At 43.2% G+C, this 18,841-nt stretch overlaps 1 protein-coding gene across 3 annotated transcripts in view; it reads left to right on the forward strand.

The window, feature by feature from the left end:
* tbc1d4 (TBC1 domain family, member 4) overlaps positions 1-18,427 on the forward strand; it is a 318,014-nt gene extending 299,587 nt beyond the window's left edge. For all 3 annotated transcript variants that reach the window (XM_072258783.1, XM_072258785.1, XM_072258784.1), the window contains exons 17-19: positions 6,984-7,153; positions 11,757-11,933; positions 17,203-18,427. In XM_072258783.1, the coding sequence (XP_072114884.1) occupies positions 6,984-7,153; positions 11,757-11,933; positions 17,203-17,481 (626 nt within the window). In that variant the 3' untranslated portion in view covers positions 17,482-18,427. The remainder of the gene's footprint in view (positions 1-6,983; positions 7,154-11,756; positions 11,934-17,202) is intronic.
* The last annotated feature ends 414 nt before the right edge of the window (positions 18,428-18,841 follow it).

Here is an 18,841-nt window from a genome sequence, read left to right on the forward strand (position 1 = left end):
CTACACAGCAGAAAAGATGTGTTTGCACCAGAGGTGGTGCTGAGATTAGCAAGGATGTTGTCAGGGTTACAGAGTTACAGTTATGGCGAAAGGCCGACTAGACTGGCATTATTTCCTTTGGATCAAAGGAGGCTATGGAACCATATAGTATATGGAATGTGCTGCTAGAAGACATGAAGGTGGGTATAAGCCCAATGTTTAAAAGACATTTTAACAGGTTCATGGATAGGAAAGGTTTAGAGGGATATGGGCCACATGCAGGCAAATTGGACAAGCTTAGATAGGCTTCTGGGTCAGCAAAGGCAAGTTGGGCTGATGGCCCTGTTCCTCTGCTTATAGTTTGGCCAGGTGGATTCAGAATTGGCTTGCTTGCAGAAGGCAGAGGGTCGTGGGAGAGGGAGTACATCTGGATTGGAGGATTGTGACTAGTGGTGTCCCACAAGGATCGGTTCTGGGACCTCTACTTTTCGTGATTTTTATTAATGACCTGGACGTGGGAGTAGAAGGGTGGGTTGGCAAATTTACAGATGTCACAAAGGTTGGTGGTGTTGTGGATAGTGTAGAGGATTGTTGAAGATTGCAGAGAGAGATTGATAGGATGCAGAAGTGGGCTGAGAAGTGTCAGATGGAGTTCAACCCGGAGAAGTGTGAGGTGGTACACTTTGGAAGGACAAACTCCAAGGCAGAGTACAAAGTAAATGGCAGGATACTTGGAAGTGTGGAGGAGCAGAGGGATCAAAGGGGTACATGTTCATAGATCCCTGAAAGTTGCCTCACAGGTAGATACAGTAGTTAAGAAAGCTTACGGGGTGTTAGCTTTCAAAGTTGAGGGATAGAGTTTAAGAGCCACGGGGTAAATGATGCAGCTCTATAAAACTCTGGTTAGGCCACACTCTGGAGTACTGTGTCCAGTTCTGGTCGCCTCACTATAGGAAGGATGTGGAAGCATTTGAAAGGGTACAGAGGAGATTTACCAGAATGCTGCCTGGTTTAGGGAGTATGCATTATGATCAGTGGTTAGGGAGCTAGGGCTTTACTCTCTGGAGAGGAGGAGGACGAGAGGAGACATGATAGAGGTATACAAGATATTAAGAGGAATAGATAGAGTGGACAGCCAGCGCCTCTAACCCAGGGCACCACTGCTCAATACAAGAGGACATGACTTTAAGGTAAGGGGTGGAAAGTTCAAGGGGGATATTAGAGGAAGGTTTTTTACTCAGAGAGTGGTTGGTGCATGGAATGCACTGTCTGAGTCAGTGGTGGAGGCAGATACACTAGTGAAGTTTAAGAGACTACTGGACAGGTATATAGAGGAATTTAAGTTGGGGAGTTATATGGAAGACAGGGTTTAAGGGTCGGCACAACATTGTGGGCTGAAGGGCCTTTACTGTGCTGTACTGTTCTATGTCCTATGTTTTACAGGCGGTATGTTACACTGACTTTCAATCTCCTATTGCTATTAAGTAGCAAGGCCACATGGAGGCACCATCGAGCCATTTGAGTTCAAATTTAGCTGTGTAAGGTATCTTAGAATTACCCTCCATTGACTATATTGACCTCTCTGCAAAGTAGTCAGTAACAGCTGGAATCTTCCTCAGAGTGACTCCCCATCCACTGTCACCTCCCACCGCTCACCATAGACATCCTCAGCTCCAATAGGTCCTCTCTCAATGAGCTCTCTCTCTCGGAAGTGGTTCTAAACGGATTGGCACGGATTGGAATTGGTTGATTACTGTCCCATGTACCAAAATACCGTGAAAAAAGCTTGTCTTGCATATTGTTTATACAGATCCAATCATTACACAGAGCATTGAACTAGAATAAGGTAAAACAATAACAATTCAGAATGAAGTGTAAAAGCTACCAAAAAAGTACATTGCAGGTAAAGGATAAAATGAAAGATGATAACAAGGTAGATTGTGAGGCCTAGAGCCCTTCTTATCATAAAGGAGGTCCTTTCAAGTGTCTGAATAACAGTGGGACAGAAGCTATCCTTGAGCTTGGTGGTACATGCTTCTGAATGTTTTGCCTGATGAGAGAGGGGAGAAGAGTGAGTGGAGTGTTTGATTATGCTGGCTGCTTTACTGAAGCAGCGAGAAGCTTAGTCAGAGTCTGTAGAGGGGAGGCTGGTGCCTGTAACCATTCTGCCCACCTATAGCCACTAGGCTGAAATCCGCAGTCATAAGTGACCAAGAAGCAATAACAGAAAACGCCAGAAGTTCTCAGCAGGTCAGATGTGAAATGCTAACTCCATCTCACTCTCCGCAGATGCTTACTGATCTGCAGAGCGGTGTCAGCACTTCCTGTTTTTATTTCAGATTTCCAGCATGTGCAAGGTTTTGCTTGTCAAAACGTATTTCAATAGCTTGAATGTTTGTGGGTGTCAATAACATACTGTTTAAAAACTTACAGTATTTTTTAAATTATCAGAATCAGGGTTATTATCACTGATATATTTCATGAAATTAGTTGTTTTGCAGCACTATAAAACACACAAAGAATTAAATGTATTTAAATTAATTGAATTAAAACCAATGAACCTGTATAGTGCTGTTTTTCCCTCACAGCTTTTCCTCTTGTTGAAATTAATGAAGCAGTTGTCCCCAGGTCCAGAGGCAGATATTGCAGCAGAACTAGCGGGTAACCATGCAGATCCCAATCCTCCACCAGGGTGTCAGTTCCATCCACTGTGCAGAAGGGTAGGACTTCCACGCTCACGCTTGCCTTAATTGGAGTCTTGAACTTGTTCACAACCAAGAGGCCAAGCGTAGGCATTACAACATGCTGAGTTCTCAGCAAAAGATTGACAATTGACGTTGAATCGCTGATAGATTTTGACATTATCAAGACATTCTCTGCTGTAGAAGTTATAATTGCAATGGACGGCTGGTACCCCTACAGGTCTAAGTGTCTTGTGCAGAATGAACTTCCTTATGGCAGTGAGTGCCTCTTCCACGACTGGCAAATTAAACAGAGAGGAGCCTTTTCTGTGTGGCAGTCCATGACAGCATAAGATATAGGAAAGAATTTAGCAATTTAGTCCATCAGTTTGCTCCACCACTTGATCATGGCTAATTTTATTTCAACCCCATTCTCCTGCCATTTCCCCATACACCTTAATGCACTTTATCAATCAAGAACCTATCTGTTTCTGCCTTAAATATACCCAATGCCATCACCTCCACTGCCCTCTGAAATTCACCATCCCTTGGCTGAAGATCTTCATACTCACCTCAGTTCTATGCTGAGGCTGTGCTCTCTGTGTTTACTAATGAAAACATTCCCTTCATGTCCACTCTGTCCATGCCTTTCAGTATTTGGTAGTTGTCAATGAGATTGTCCTTCATCCTTCTAAACTCCATCAAGTACAAACTCATAAAGCCAACAAACACTATTAAAAATAGTAAGTTATGATCACACCCAAGAGCTAAGAGTGAGATCATGGGAAACAGCCATTTGTTTATATCCAAATAAAATGTAGGGTGTTATAACCAGATAATTGTTTCTGTAATGTGGACTGAAGGATAAGTACCGTAAGACCAGAATTAGAATCAGATTTAAATATCACTGACTTAGGCTGTGAATTTTGCTGTTCTACGGCAGAAGCACATTGTAGTAAATAATAATAAGAAGCTAGGACGTATAATAAGACATGTATATAATATATAAAATTAAATAAGTCGTGCAAAAAGAGCAAGAAAACAGAAAAAAGGCAAAAAAAGTGGTGAGGGAGTGTTCGCGGGTTCAATGTCCGTTCAGAAATCTGTTGGCAGAGGGGACGAAGCTGTTCCTGAAACATTGAGTGTGTGTCTTCGTATTTCTGTACCTCCTTCCTGATGGTTTCCAGTGAGAAGAGGGCATGTCCTGGGTGATGGAGGTCCTTGATGATGGATGCAGACATTGCTTTTTCAAGCTATCCTGGATGCTGGGGAGGCTAGTGCCCATGATGGACCTGGCTGAGTTTACAACTTCATGCAGTTCTTTTCCCGATCCTGTACAGTGGTCTCTCCATGCCAAATAGTGAGATGCAGCCAGTTGGAATGCTCTCCACGTAACATCTATAGAAATTTGCGAGAGTCATATCAAGTCTCTTCAAACTCTGAATGAAATATAGCCACTGTTGTGCCTTCTTTGTAATTGCATCAATATGTTGGGCCCATGATAGATCTTTCAAGATGTTGACACTCAGGAACTTAAAACTGCTCACCTTTGGCACTGCTGATCCCTCACTGAGGACTGGTGTGTGTTCCCTCCACTTCTCCTTCCTGAAGCCCCACAATCAATTCCTTGGTCTCACTGATGCTGAGTGTGACCATGGGACACAGGAGCAGAATTAGGCTCTTCGGCCCATTGAGTTTATTCCATCATTTGTTCCTGGCTGATTTATTTATTATTATTCAAGTTTGTATTAAATTTCCAACTCTCCCCTTTATCAGATAGCTTCATGCACCTCAATTTTGAACTGATTCCATAACCTATGAACTCACTTTCAAGGACTCTGCATCTCATGTTCTCAGTATTAATTATTTATTTACTTACTTGCTTATTTTCTTATTTGCACATTTGTTTTGTGTGTAGGTTTTCTTTGATTCTATTGTATTTCTCTGTTCTACAGTTAATGTCAAATTCACTCAGAAAGTAATGTGAAGGTTCAAGCTCATAGCATTAGGCTTTGGTCAGCAGAGAACAAACCCATCCAATGGCTCGGCTAGAAGATGAAGCTCTCTGATCCTGAGATCCTTCTGTATTCATCAGGAGGGGCAGGCATTTTGCCATTGCAATATTTCTATCTGACAAGGGCAGCCCCTGCAGCGCTGCACTAGACATTTAATGAGGGAAGCGAGGCAGGAGTTAGGAGTTTTCATCTCCAGAGAAGGACTTGGACTCACAGCTTCCTAATCTGGAGCTGAAATTACTTCCAACTGAGCCGTGTCTGTTCAAGTTTAAAGAGGCACCTGTTGTTCAGTCTTGTGGGTGAGCCAATGAGTGGGATTGTTCTCTGCTGACCAAAGCCTTAAAATGTGAACCCTAGCTTTCCCCATTTCTTGACCATTATCTTCCCTCAACTCGGCAAATCCATAAAGGAGAAAGTTGGAAACATCATACAAGCTTGAATGCAGATGTTGGATTTGTGATTGCAATTGGAAAACACTGAGTACTTAGTAGCAAGATATACAACTTAAACACAAGAGATTCTGCGGATGCTGGAGATCTCGAGCAACACAAAAAAAAACTGGATGAACTCGGCATGCCAGGCAGCATCTGTGCAATGGAATAAACAGTCGACATTTTGAGCCAAGTCCCTTCATCCTGACAGAAGGTCTGAAACATCAACTGTTTATTCCCCTCTTTAGATGGTGCCTGGCCTGCTGAGTTCCTCTGGTATTTTGTGTGTGTTGTAGCAACTTAACTATTGTTTTTGAGCTAATCTTGGTTTGCTGATTTGTGGTAGAAATCAGAACAGGGTAAGCCATTCTGACAGAGGCTCCACCCCTTCATACAAGTGTGCCTGCTCTTCCTTTGCTGGTACGTAGCAGGTTTTAGTGAAGTATCTGTGCTTCCGATAGTGTAGACTTATAGTAAGCTGCCACACAACTGTGGGAATGTACCTTAACTTGTCTGGGCAATTGCCCAAGGTGGCAGACTGATATTCAAGATCTCAGCTCCTGGGCACTTGCAATCTCTGGCCCATTGCCGACTAGTTTACAATATTATGTTGGAGAATTCTTAACAGCAGTGCCTGAGCGACAAGTGGATTGTGTTGATGAATAATACTGTTGGAAAGCCAGAACAGCTAAATAGTGTGCAGCTTTCTTCATTCAGCAGATGTCTACAGTAAATGGCTTCTGTAGGATCTCCTTGCATGAACTGGCTTGTCTGGGATCTTAAGGTTCATAGTTTTGTCATGTAGTATTTAATAAAAAGACAAAAAAGTTAGATTTATGTTTAAAACACAAGAGATTTTGCTGATGCCGGAAAGCCAGAGTAACCCACATAGAATGCTGGAGGAGCACAGCAGGTCAGGCAGCAGCTATGGAGAGGAATAAACAGTTGATGTTTCGGGCTGAGATCCTTCATCAGGACTGGAAGTGAAAGGGAGAAAGACAGAATAAGAAGTGGGAAGGGGAATGAGGGCAAGATAGAAGGAAATAAGTGGAGCCAGATAGGTGGAGGGGAGGGATGCTGTGAGGTGATGGGTGGAAAAGGTAAAAGGCTGAAGAAGAAGGAATCTGATAGAGAAGAGTGGATCAAGGGGGAAAGAAGAGGAGGAGGAGGGAAAACGAGAAAATCTGCAGAGCTAGAAATCCAAGCCACACACACAAAATGGTGGAGGATAGCAGGAGGAATTTAGCAGGCCAGACTGTATTTATGGAAAAAAGTAAACACTTGACGTTTCAGGCCGAGACGCTTCATCAGCACTTTCCTGGTCAGTGCGTTCTGGTTTTCTGCCTGCTTTGGATCTTTTCATTGCTAACTGCCGACGAGGCATCAACAGTCCTGTTGAAGGATCTCGGCCCAAAATGTCAACTGTTTACTATTTTCCATAGATGCTGCCTGACCTGCAGAGTTTCTCCAGCAGTTTGTGCTGGGAGGAGGAGGGACACCAGGGGGAGGTGAAAGGCAGGTGAGGAGAAGAGAGGAGGAGGAGAATGGAGTAATTAAAAGAAGTGGGAGAAATTGATCTTCATGCCATCAGGTTGGAGACTACCCAAACGAAATATGGTGTTGTATCTCAAACCTGAGAGTGAGAGTGAATGGCTTCTATAGGATCTCCTACAGGGATAGGCTTGTCTGGGGTTAGATCCTAAGATTTTATAGCATTGTCATGTAGTATTTAATTCAAAGACAAATTTTAAAATAGTTCTATAGTTCTTCTAAAGTTTTGACTTACAAGAGAATATGTAGGAGTTTTAACTTGATGTGAAATGTTCTGACTAACACGAAGACTTTTGGTCTCTCTTCTTTCTTCCAAAACAAAATAGATATAATGTTTCTCCAGGGGACTGAAGTGATATTTAAGGTGGCCCTCAGTCTGCTGAGCAGTCATGAAGCATTAATTCTGCAGTGTGACAGTTTCGAGAGCATTGTCGAATTTGTGAAGTCCACCATTCCAAATCTGAGTCATTCGCAGATGGAGAAGACTATTACCCAGGTACTGCCAAGATTAGTTAGCACGAAAACCAGTGGCAGGATTCACATTGCTGAGAACTTTCTGATAATTTTAGAGGGCTAGGTACAATGGGAGACTGTAATAAGTCTGCAGATAACACAAATATCTATGTGATTGTGATCCTGATTAGCTATAACATGCAACTGCGCCCCTCGTCCTGAAAAATATAATTAAAATGATTTTTCATCTTTCCATTTGCAGCATTTCATCTGCCACAGAAAATTAATTGCCAATCAATAGCATTTAGATTGATTTTTAGATTCTTTTCAAACAGAAAACATGCACTCAATGGACACTTTATTAGGTACGTCATGTACCTAATAACAAGGCCATTGAGTGTATGATCAAGGTCTTCTGCTGCTGTTGCCATCCACTTCAAGGTTCGATGTGTTGTGCATTCAGAGATGCTTTTCTGCGCACCATTGTTGTAACACATGATTACTGGAGTTACTGTTGCCTTCCTGTCAGCTTGAACCAGCTTGGCGATTCACCTGTGACCTCTCACATTAACAAAGAATTTTCACGCACAGAACCGCCTCTCACTAGATGTCTGTTTTGTTTTTTACGCCATTCCCTGTAAACTCTTGCGACTGTTGTGCGTGAAAACCTCAGGAGGTCAGCAGTTTCTGAGATACTCAAACCACCCCGTCTGGCACCAGCAATCGTTCCACGGTCAAAGTCGCTTAGATCACATATCCTCCCCATTCTGATGTTTAATCTGAGTAACAACTACACATCCTGACAATGTCAACGTGCTTTTTATGCATTGAGTTGCTACCACATGATTGGCTGATTAGATATTTGCATTAACGAGCAGGTGTGCAGTTGTACCTAATAAAGTGGCCACTATTGTATTTTCAGCATAGAAATATGAGAACAAAGCATCTTTGCACAATGTTTTATACCCAAGGATTTCAACTGCAATATATCCTTGTCAGATGCAGGTTTTGCACTGAAGACTGTTCCTGATATAGCAGTTCAGCATTTTATTGCCCAGGTACCTGTTTCTGATGTAATATAGAAACTGTGGCCATAAATACAGCCTGACCTGTTGTGTGCTGTTCCATAAATCCAGCTGTAACCTGGTATATGGCCATTAATAGTCAAGCATTACTCAAAGGCTGCAATAAAGCTAATGTTGCTTGCAATTTACAGACTGGTCTGGAAGTATTTGACCTCGATATAGAAAGCCACTGAAGTTGATGACACTGTTGATCGCTTAAGTGGTGCTGTTAGCACAGTTGCTTTCAGCACAGTCGATATTTATTCAGCATGCTTTATTGCTTGTTTAATACAATATATTTATGTAGCATTGTTGCACAGTATCTTAGTGATTTTTCTCACAAAACGGTTTTGTTTTCAGTCATTCATTCTTGAGAGGTGGGTGTCACTGTTAAGCCCACCCCTAAGTGCCCTTGGGGAGGTGATGGTGAGCAGCATCCTAAACCAGGCTGGCATGGAATAGATGGGCCAAAGGGCTTGTTTCTGTGCTGTGGTGCTCTTTGACTCTAACTGTTGCTCTGCTTCTGGGCCCCAGTGTTGTTCGGGCAAAGAGTTCTGGCATTTCACATCAAAGTAGCTGGCGAATGCAGCAGGCCAGACAGCATCTCTAGGAAGAGGTACAGTCGACGTTTTGGGCCGAGACCCTTCGTCAGGACTAACTGAAGGAAGAGTTAGTAAGAGATTTGAAAGTGGGAGGGGGAGGGCGAGATCCAAAATGATAGGAGAAGACAGGAGGGGAGGGATGGAGCCAAGAGCTGGATGGGTGATTGGCAAAAGAGATATGAGAGGATCATGGGACAGGAGGTCCGGGGAGAAAGACAAAGGGGGGGGGGAACCCAGAGGATGGGCAAGGGGTATAGTATAGTGAGAGGGACAGAGGGAGAAAAAGGAGAGAGAGAGAAAGAATATGTGTATGTAAATAAATAACGGATGGGGTACGAGGGGGAGGTGGGGCATTAGCAGAAGTTAGAGACGTCAATGTTCATGCCATCAGGTTGGAGGCTACCCAGACGGAATATAAGGTGTTGTTCCTCCAACCTGAGTGTAGCTTCATCTTTACAGTAGAGGAGGCCGTGGATAGACATGTCAGAATGGGAATGGGATGTGGAATTAAAATGTGTGGCCACTGGGAGATCCTGCTTTCTCTGGCGGACACAGCGTAGATGTTCAGCAAAGCAGTCTCCCAGTCTGCGTCGGGTCTCGCCAATATATAAAAGGCCACATCGGGAGCACCGGATGCAGTATATCACCTCAGCTGACTCACAGGTGAAGTGTTGCCTCACCTGGAAGGACCTCTTCCTAGAGATGCTGCCTGGCCTGCTGCATTCACCAGCAACTTTGATGTGTATTGCTTGAATTTCCAGCATCTGCAGAATTCCTCATGTTTAAGTTCTGGCATTTGATTGGCAATCATTTTCCACATCCGGATGATGTATGATGTGTGATTTGGAGGTGGGACTGCACTTACCCTTCTTGCTTGTAGAAGTCACAGGTTTGGGAGGAGCATTTGGAACCATCTGGCAAAGTATCTGTACACATGTGGTATATTATTTCAGGCACAACACACCAGTAACAGGGAAGGTGATTTTTTTTTAGATGGTTGATCAGGTACTATTGACAGCCTTATCCTCGATGAGTTAAACTTCTGTAAATGTTGTTGGAACTGCAATCATCCAGGCAAATGGAGACTATTCAGTGAACTTCTGAACCATGTATTGAAAAACCCATGGAAATCAGGAGCTGAATTGTGTGAATTTGTTCCCCAGTTCTCTTGTGTTGAGTGTAGTTATGGGGATGGTTCAGTTACATCCAGTGAAGGTGGTGGACATGACCATTTCTGGGTATTATGCAGTACAAAATTGTTTACCATTCATCAGCCTAAATACGAATATTGGTTCTGGACAGCTCAATTATCTGAGGAGTTATAAGTGGAACATTGTTCAAGCATAGAACACAGAACAGGAACAAGCCATTCACAATGTTTTGCCAAACTAATTAAGCTAATGATGCCTAACTAAAATCCCTTTCTCTGACTTTAATGGTAGCATATGTCTGAATCAAAAGGGAATCTGTGCAAGATATGCCTGTAATCATGATTCTGTCTGTAATATCAGTAATATCTGGTGTCGGTCCACAGAAGCTCCCTTACACATTCTGTTCAACCTCTTTGATTCTCTTCCGGGCATTATCCACAACTCTGCTATTTAACTAGAGTTATTAGTGAAGGCTGCTTGAAATGTTTCCCCCAACTCCAGTTTGGAACCACATTGTCTCTCGATCCAACAATACGCCTCCCGCCTCCCTGTTTCAAAATTTTCATCCTTGTTCTACAATGAACTAGACCCACCCCACCTCTGACCGCTTCACGACTCTGATTTAGCCCTCTCCTTTGTCCCTGATGTCAATTCATCACCAATGGCCACTCTTTCAGCTGTCACGATTGTCACAAGAAAGGTCTCTACCTCACTACCCCATTTTCCCATGAGGCACAACATAAAACTTACTGTCTTTCTAAAACCTAAGGTTACCCAAGATTGGAATTAATGTCAGGCCCACAAATCCCACTATTACCCATTATAAGGAGAGCTTGGACAAACCTGGCTGTTTTCTCTCGAGTGGCAGAGGCTGATTGAAATTTATGAAATATAAGAGACATGAATAGAGCAGAAAGTCAGTATTCCCTTCCTCAGGGCCGAAATGCCTAATACTAGAGGGTATGCATGTGGAGGCAAGTACAACAGAGACACTGAAGTGGCTCTTAAATAACCATATGAATGTGCAGAGAATGGAGGAATATGGACATAGTTTAGACAAAAGATATTATTTATTTAAGCAGTTATTTAATTCAGCACAACGTCATGGGCCAAAAGGCCTGATCCTGTCCCAAATAAGAGAAAATCTGCAGATGCTGGAAATCCGAGTAACACACACAAAATTCTGAAGGAACTCAGCAGGCCAGGTAGCATTTGTGGAAGAGAGTACGGATGATGTTTCGTGCTGGGACCCTTCATCAGGACTGGAGAGAAAAAAACCTTTTTTTCTCCGCACTTGATGAAGGGTCTTGGCCCGAAACGTCGACTGTACTCATAGATGCTGCCCGACCTGCTGAGTTGGGCTAGTTCCAGTGCTGTATTGTTCTGTGTTCTAGTCCTGAGTCATACAATTCCAGCATTAAACACCAGTGGTGCAGTTCAACTACCTTCATGTTTCAAAACTAGCAAATTCCAGAGGAAGAGTGAGATGGGTGGCTGGAGGCAAACTGCTGTCTTGTGACTCCCACTCAGCAATTCATGGCTCACCGTGTATGTCTTCCTGTCAAAGACTTACATGAAACTGGCTTTGGCACTGCTTTGCAAACAAAATTCCAAGATATTCTCCAGCCATCGCTGTTAGTTGTTATGGATGGGACACAGGACCTCACTTCACATTTTGCAATAGGTTTCCTGTGCATTTTGCTGCCGATGTTGCAGTCCTGCCCCAGTTGTGGAACAGAGCAGTAAACCAGTTTCTTGCACCACACCAATAAAAGAAGCAGCAGCGCCGGTCACGGCTTTCACTCAAATCATTTCCTCACACATTGCAGGTATTTGAGATGGATATCTCCAAGCAGCTCCATGCCTATGAGGTGGAATACCATGTTTTGCAAGATGAGATGGTGGAAGGAGCATCGCCGTGTGATGATGGGGATCGCTTGGAGAAGCTGGAGAGAGCAAACAGTCAGCTTAAGAAACAGAACATGGAGTTACTGGAGAAGCTCCAGGTAACAACTGCAATGCTGTCAGTTTAATTGAACTAAACACCAGTAAGTCAAGGAGCAAATGGCCGAGGCTGTGCTTTCTATTGGCTGACTTTCATATTTTGTATCAGAAAGATTAATACCACGCTGATGACATGTGGTCACCACTAATGTCTACCATGCAGTTCTCCACGGTTTCCTTTTAATCTGTCATGTCAAATTTATTTTCATTCATTAAGACTAATCTCTTGGACATGATGCTGCTATCTGTCAGTGTGAAAGAAAGAAAATCAGTTAATCAATTAATTAATTGATTTCGAGGTGACGAATGCTTTCATGTTCTTGGGAATCCCGAAGATTTCACTGTCCTTGTGCTATGTACTCTGGCAACTGTAGTGATCTGTGATTGGCAAGATCCCAAAAACTATCCGTCAATAGCTTTAGAGGATAAATACAGAAAAGATGCAAGAAAGGTTTCCCCACAGAATCATTAATCTCCCACAAGGGCAGCAGTGACCCTAGGTTAAAATCCTGTGCACAAGTCGGCACTTCTGACGACGGAGCCCTCCTGCAGTATTACATTGAGATGGCAGCCTGGATTTTTAGTTTAAGATGCTGATGAGATGGAGAGCATGCCGAATGAGGATAGATTGAGTGAACATGGGATTTTCTCTTTGAAGCATAGCAAGATGAGAGAAGACTTGATAAAAAGGTGTACAAAATGATAAGAGGCATAGTTTGAGGTGAGTTTTTCCACACAGAGGGTGATGGTGCATGGAACATGCCAGAGGTTATGGCTGAGACAAATACATTCGGGACATTTAAGAGAGTTGTAGATAGGCACATGAATGATAGAAAAATGGAGGGCTACGTGGGAGTGAAGGGCTAGATTGATCTTAGAGTAGGTTAAAAGGTTGGCATTGTGGGCCAAAGGGCCTGTGCTGTGCGGTAATGCTCCATGTTCTGTGTGGAATAAGATTGAATGCCCTTTCTTCTCAAAGCGAGATAGTTGCTGACTAATTCCAGTTGGACGATAACCAATCATAGCTCATAATAGCTACCAAGCGGAATAGGTGATTGTGTTTGTATTTGTGGAAAGCCAGAAATGTGTGGGCTTATCTTTCAAGCCAATATCCTTGGCAACCTCAGCTGGCTCGAAAATCATAGCTGGTCCACTGTCTGTTGGCAATTGACAAAAAACCGTATTCGCTAGCAAGTTAAGATATTATCTTTCACCAAAAGAGAAGAGTTCACTCTGGTGGCATTAAAATTTAAAGCTGATGAGGTGATGTATGCCAGTGCCTTAGATCAAATTCAAATGAATTCCACTCACGCAATCGCTTGTCAGGAGTTTGGGACTTGAGTAATTCCACCTATCAGAGATTTATTGTCTGAATGTAAGGAAGCTAATGTCCTGGAGGGAAGAAAATCAGTGCTCACCTGCTATGTGATGCAGGGTCCACTGCAATCTTCCTTTACTCATGTTATAGAACTCCCTGGCACTGCATTACTGACTGAGGATCTGCAGCTGGAAGGATGTGATGTGAAAGCCCCTGCTGCGCCCTGCTCACAGTTGTCCAGTTGGCTCTTAACTGTTCTTTGCAAGAGCCTCACAAAAACTCAGTTCAAGAGAAGTGACAGGTGAGCAATGGCCCTGTCCACATACTAGTGAGTACATAAAATATAGAACAATACAGCGCAGTACAGGCCCTTGGCCCACTGCTGTACCTACATGTTAATCTGTTCTCTAACTCTTCCCTCCCACATAGGCAAGATCTGGATGTTTTTCTTTCATCCATGTGCCTGTCTTAAGATTTTTTTTAGCTATCCCTAATGTACCTGGCTCCACCACCACCCTTGGCATTGCGTTCCATCCAACTACCTCTGACTTCCCCTCCTACACTGCCTTCTATTAGCCATGCCACATTGGGGAAAAGGCACTAGCTGGCCACTCTTTGCTTCCTATTATCTTATACATTTCTGTGAAGTTAACTCTCATCTTACACTCCAAAGAGAAAAGCCCTAACTCGCTCAACCTTTCCTCATAAGATGTGCTCTCTAATCCAGGCAGCATTCTGGTAAATCTCCTCTGCACCTCCCTAATGCTTCCACCTCCTTCCTATAATGAGGTGACTAGAGCTGAACACAATATTCCAAATGTGGTCCAATCAGAGTTTTATAGAGCTGCAATGCTACTGTGCAGCTTTTGAACTCAATTTCCTGAACTAATGAAAGCTAATGAACTATATGCCTTCTTAACCACCAGAACAATATGCATGGCAACTTTGTGTGCTCTATGGTTGTGGTTCCCCAATATCCTTCTGTATCTCCAGACCGCAAGAATCCTGCCATTAACCTTGGACTCGGCCTTTAATTTCAAACTTCCAAAGTTCTTAACTTGATCTGTTACTTCTCAGCCCAGTTCTGCATTCCATCAATGTCCTGTTGTAACCTACAACAACCTTCTACACTCTTCAGAACACCACTGACCTTCGTGTCATCTTCAAACTTACTAACCCACTCTTCCACTTCCTCACACAAATCACTTATAAAATTCACAAAGAGCAGGGGTCCCAGAACAGATCCCTGCAGTACACCACTAGTAAATGACCTCTGCGCAGAATATGCTTCATCTACTATCACCCTCTGTCTTCTGTGGGCAAGGCAATTCCAAATCTATGCAGCCAGGTTATCCTGGATCCCATGCCTCCTGACTATCTGAATGAGTCTGCCATGGGAAACCTTATCAAGTTCCTTACTAAAATCCATATACACCAGATCCACCACTCTACCTTCATCAATTTGTTTTGTCACTTCCTTGAAGAAGTCAGTTAGGTTCATGAAACATTTCTTGCCCTTCACAAAGCCATTGTGACTAACTCTAATCAGACAATGTTTCTCCAAGTGCTCATAAATCCTGTCTCTAAGAGTCTTCTCCAATAGTTTGTCCACCACTGAGATAAAACTCGCTGGTCCATATATTACCAGGATTATCTCTATTACCTTTTTGAAAAAATGAATAACATTGCTACCCTCCTATCTTCTGGTATCACTCCCATGGCCTGTCTGGATATAAAGATCACTCCCTTCCTGTAGTAGCATGGGGTATATTCTGTCTCCGACCCCCCAGACGTATCTATTCTAATGTTTTGCAAAAGTTCCAGCATATCCTTGTTCTTAATGTTGATATGTTCCAGCATTCAGGCTGTTCTTCGCTGATCTCACACGGTCCTTCTCACCTGTGCAAAGTATTCATTAAGGACCACCTCCCTCCCCCACCTTCTCTGATTCCAGGCAACTGTTTCCTAATTTATTCCTGATTGGTTCTACCCTCACTCTAGTTACCCTCCTTTTCTTCTCGTAAACATAGAACATCCTGGGGTTTTCCTTAATCCTATTTGCCAAGACCTTCACGTGGTCCCTTCTAGCTCTCCTATGTTCCTTCTTAAGCTCCCTGCTGGCTACTTTGTATCTCTCAAGTGCCCTGTCTGATTCTTGCTTCCTAAATCTAAAGTATGTTTCTTTCTCGCTCTTAACTAGATGTTCCATTTCACATATCAACCATGATGACTTCACCTACCATCCTTTCACTATCTCAATGAGACAAATTTATCCAGAACCCTATGCGAGTGCTCTCTGAACAACCCCCAATTTCTTGACTATATGCATCACAATTCACCCTCTCCCAATTAAATACTTTCCTGTACCATCTACTCCTTTCCCTTGCTAAGGGTATGCTAAGGGTCAAGGATTTGTGGTCACTGTTTCCAAAATGTTCAGCCACCGAGAGATCTGTCATCTGAATAGTTCATTGCCTTGTACCAGATCCAGTGTGGCCCCTCCTCTAATTGACCTGTCCCTATACATTGTGTCAGGAATCCTCCCCAGTCATAACCAAACAAATCCTGCTCCTTTTGCACTGAGGTGCCAATCAATATTAGGGAAGTTAACATCTCCTATAACAACAACCCTATCATTTTTGAATCTTTCCAAAATCTCCCTACCATTCTTCTCCTCAGTGCCATTGTTGCTATGGGGAAGTCTATAGAATACCCCCAATAGAGTAATTGCTCACTTCCTGTTTCTGACTTCCACCCCCACCCACATTGACTCAGTAGAAAATGGGGTGGCATGGTAGTGTGGTGGTTAGCACCACACTTTACAGTTCAGCAACCCAGGTTCGATTTCTGCCACTGCCTGTAAGGAGTTTGGACATTCTTCCCCGTGACTGCAAGGGTTTCCTCCGGGTGTTCTGGTTTCCTCCCACTGTCCAAACACATACCGGCTAATAGGTCAGTTGGTCATTGTAAATTGTCCAGTGATCAAGCTAGGGTTAAATCAGGGGTTGCTGGGCAGCGCGGCTCGAAGAGTAAATCTGTCCACAACATTCTCCCTTTCTGCAGCTGTGATATTGCCCATGATTGGCAATGCCGCTCACCTCTTTTACCTCCCTCCCAGTCCCTTTTAAAACATCCAAACCCCAGGACATCCAGCAGCTATTCCTGCCCTTGTGGCCACAATCTTGTAATAATGTAAAGAAATGACTGATTCCAAGGACCATGGATTTCTGGTGGAAGTTTGATCTGGGCTGTTGGTTGACCACAGGTGATTGTGGGGTCATGGTAATAGGAGAAGAGAGTAAACTTCAGCTGGATCCCCTTTGGTGATGACCATTCATTGAAATGTAATCTAAGAAAAGGTGGATCTGCGAACCTTTGGTGAAGATGTTTGGCTTTAAGTTCGCCTTTCACAGTTGAACACGTTGCAATGCAACTCATGGTAGAATTGAAACCAAGAGGAGGGGCTGAAGTGGTGGAAGTTTAGGGGTTGAGCTGAGGCAGAAATGACCAAAAGTCATAGACTTATACAGCATGAAAACAGGCCCTTCAGCCCAGTTTTTCCATGCCAACTAAGATACCTTTCTCAGTTTGTTCCTTTGCCCACATTCGACACATATCTCTCATAACCTTTTCAATCCACATACCTGTCCAATTGTCTTTTAAATACTGTTACTGTACCCACATTAACTTATACTGTACCAACATCTCTGGCAGCTAGTTCCATATACCCACCACCTTCTTTGCTGAAAAAGTTGCAACTTTCCCTGTTTCTTGAATCTTTCCCTTCTTATCTTAAATCTATGTTCTCCGGTTCTTGAATCGCCAACCCTGGGAAAGGGAGGGGAAGGGTTGGAAATTAGAGAACAGAATCAAGAATCAAGAGAGGGCTTGCCAGCCACTGTTAAACAGACTACTGATGATGCTGTGTCCCACTTTCTGTCTTCCTTCCGCAGGCCACTCGCTTCAAGATACAGAACCTGGAATCCAGCATTGAGAGCATTCTGAGCCGAGAGAACAAAATGAAGCTTTTGATCCGTTCTATGGAGCAGGAGAAGCAGGCTCACCTAAAGACAATAGAGCAGATGCGCAAGTACTTGCCCCCGGAGTTCCTCTCCGAAGAGGAGCATCAGACAAGGAAAAACTCGGGAGTTTTCCCTTCAAGGAAGCCGGAGGTAATGAACGAAGAAGAGGTGGATGATAGCAGAGTCAAAATAGGAAATAATAAGCCATGAGAGCAGGAGGACTAGGAGGGGGGATGCAACAAATCGAAGCTGTATAGCCATCATCAGGAGGGAAGTGCACACTTTCCCAGGCCTTTGAGCCACTGCTTCACATGGCGAATGTCTCAGAAGATATCCAAATAAAAACCTTTGAAAGAATGGTGACTGTAGAAAGCTTGGTACCCAAAGTTCTTTTCATCCAGACAAAAAAAGCAACAGAACTTTAATACTCCCGTGACCAGACTGCTCAGTGCTTATTGTGGTTGGATGCTGAAAACTTTAACCCCGCGATGACTGTAGGTGCTGTATTATAAGTACTCTTGGTGCTGCAGCTGGGGTGAGCTGCTTGGTCTTACCACAAGAGGACAGGGTGGTGATTCTATGACAACTATTCTTTCCATGGCATATTTAGTAATAAGGGTGAGGGGGTGCAAGTCAACGCTTTGAAAAATCATGTCAGAAAAACAAGTGTATTTTCTCTGCAAGGAAACCATGCGCTTCTCCTCTGATCTGTGGTGGATAAATGAACTCGGAGCAATTAACTTCTTCGCGACTGCTGCTGTCAAAGAATAGTGAGGGGTCAACGGCTCACCAGGTCCTCTTCAAATGCCAGAACTTGCACTAGTGCCAAACCTTACCACTTTCACATCAATCGATGCTCGGCAAATTGGAATCTCTTCACCAAGCAGCTCAAAGTCTGAAGAAGGGCATTACGAAGAGAGGAAATAAAATAAAATAAATCAGAACTGCCACAAACATTTCATCCAACCACTGAGTTTCCACTGTGTATGTGTTTGCTATAAATATAACCAAATCATATAAAATGATATCTGTACTTGATGAAACAGTGCAATTTCTGTAAAACAAAGTCTATTTTCTCCTTCACAGTGTCTGATGGTGTTTGAAACATCTCCCAACAAGCCAACATAATGAAATTCAAATAAAAAGAAGAAAATAACTCTAAAGGGCTGGTTCATTGAATTCATGAATTTGCTTTAATTTTAAATTATTTTTAAAAATCGTTATAGGTTCTCTCCCGGTTAAGCTCAGGGTGCTTGCATATGTTTTTGCAAACAAAAGGAGACAACACATATGTTCAAGGCCACATGAAAACACTTTATTAGAACTAACACAATATAAAAGTAAAAAAAAATCTCTACAGCAGTAAGTAGTAGCAGTACAGAAATCAAGATAATAATTATTATCCTCTAAATGAGCTGATCTGCAGAATGCTTCAACGCATTCTCTTCCCCGCTCCCCCTGCCCAAGTCTAAGCCTAACTCCTATTCAACATACTCTGACTCCCTTCGACGCTCTGTTCCCTCTCTTAGCACCAGTCACTAGCTGTGGCCTGGCCTAGGACAAAACTCTC

This window comes from Mobula birostris, chromosome 5 (assembly GCF_030028105.1).
Source record: "Mobula birostris isolate sMobBir1 chromosome 5, sMobBir1.hap1, whole genome shotgun sequence".
NCBI classification, from domain to species: Eukaryota; Metazoa; Chordata; class Chondrichthyes; order Myliobatiformes; family Myliobatidae; genus Mobula; species Mobula birostris.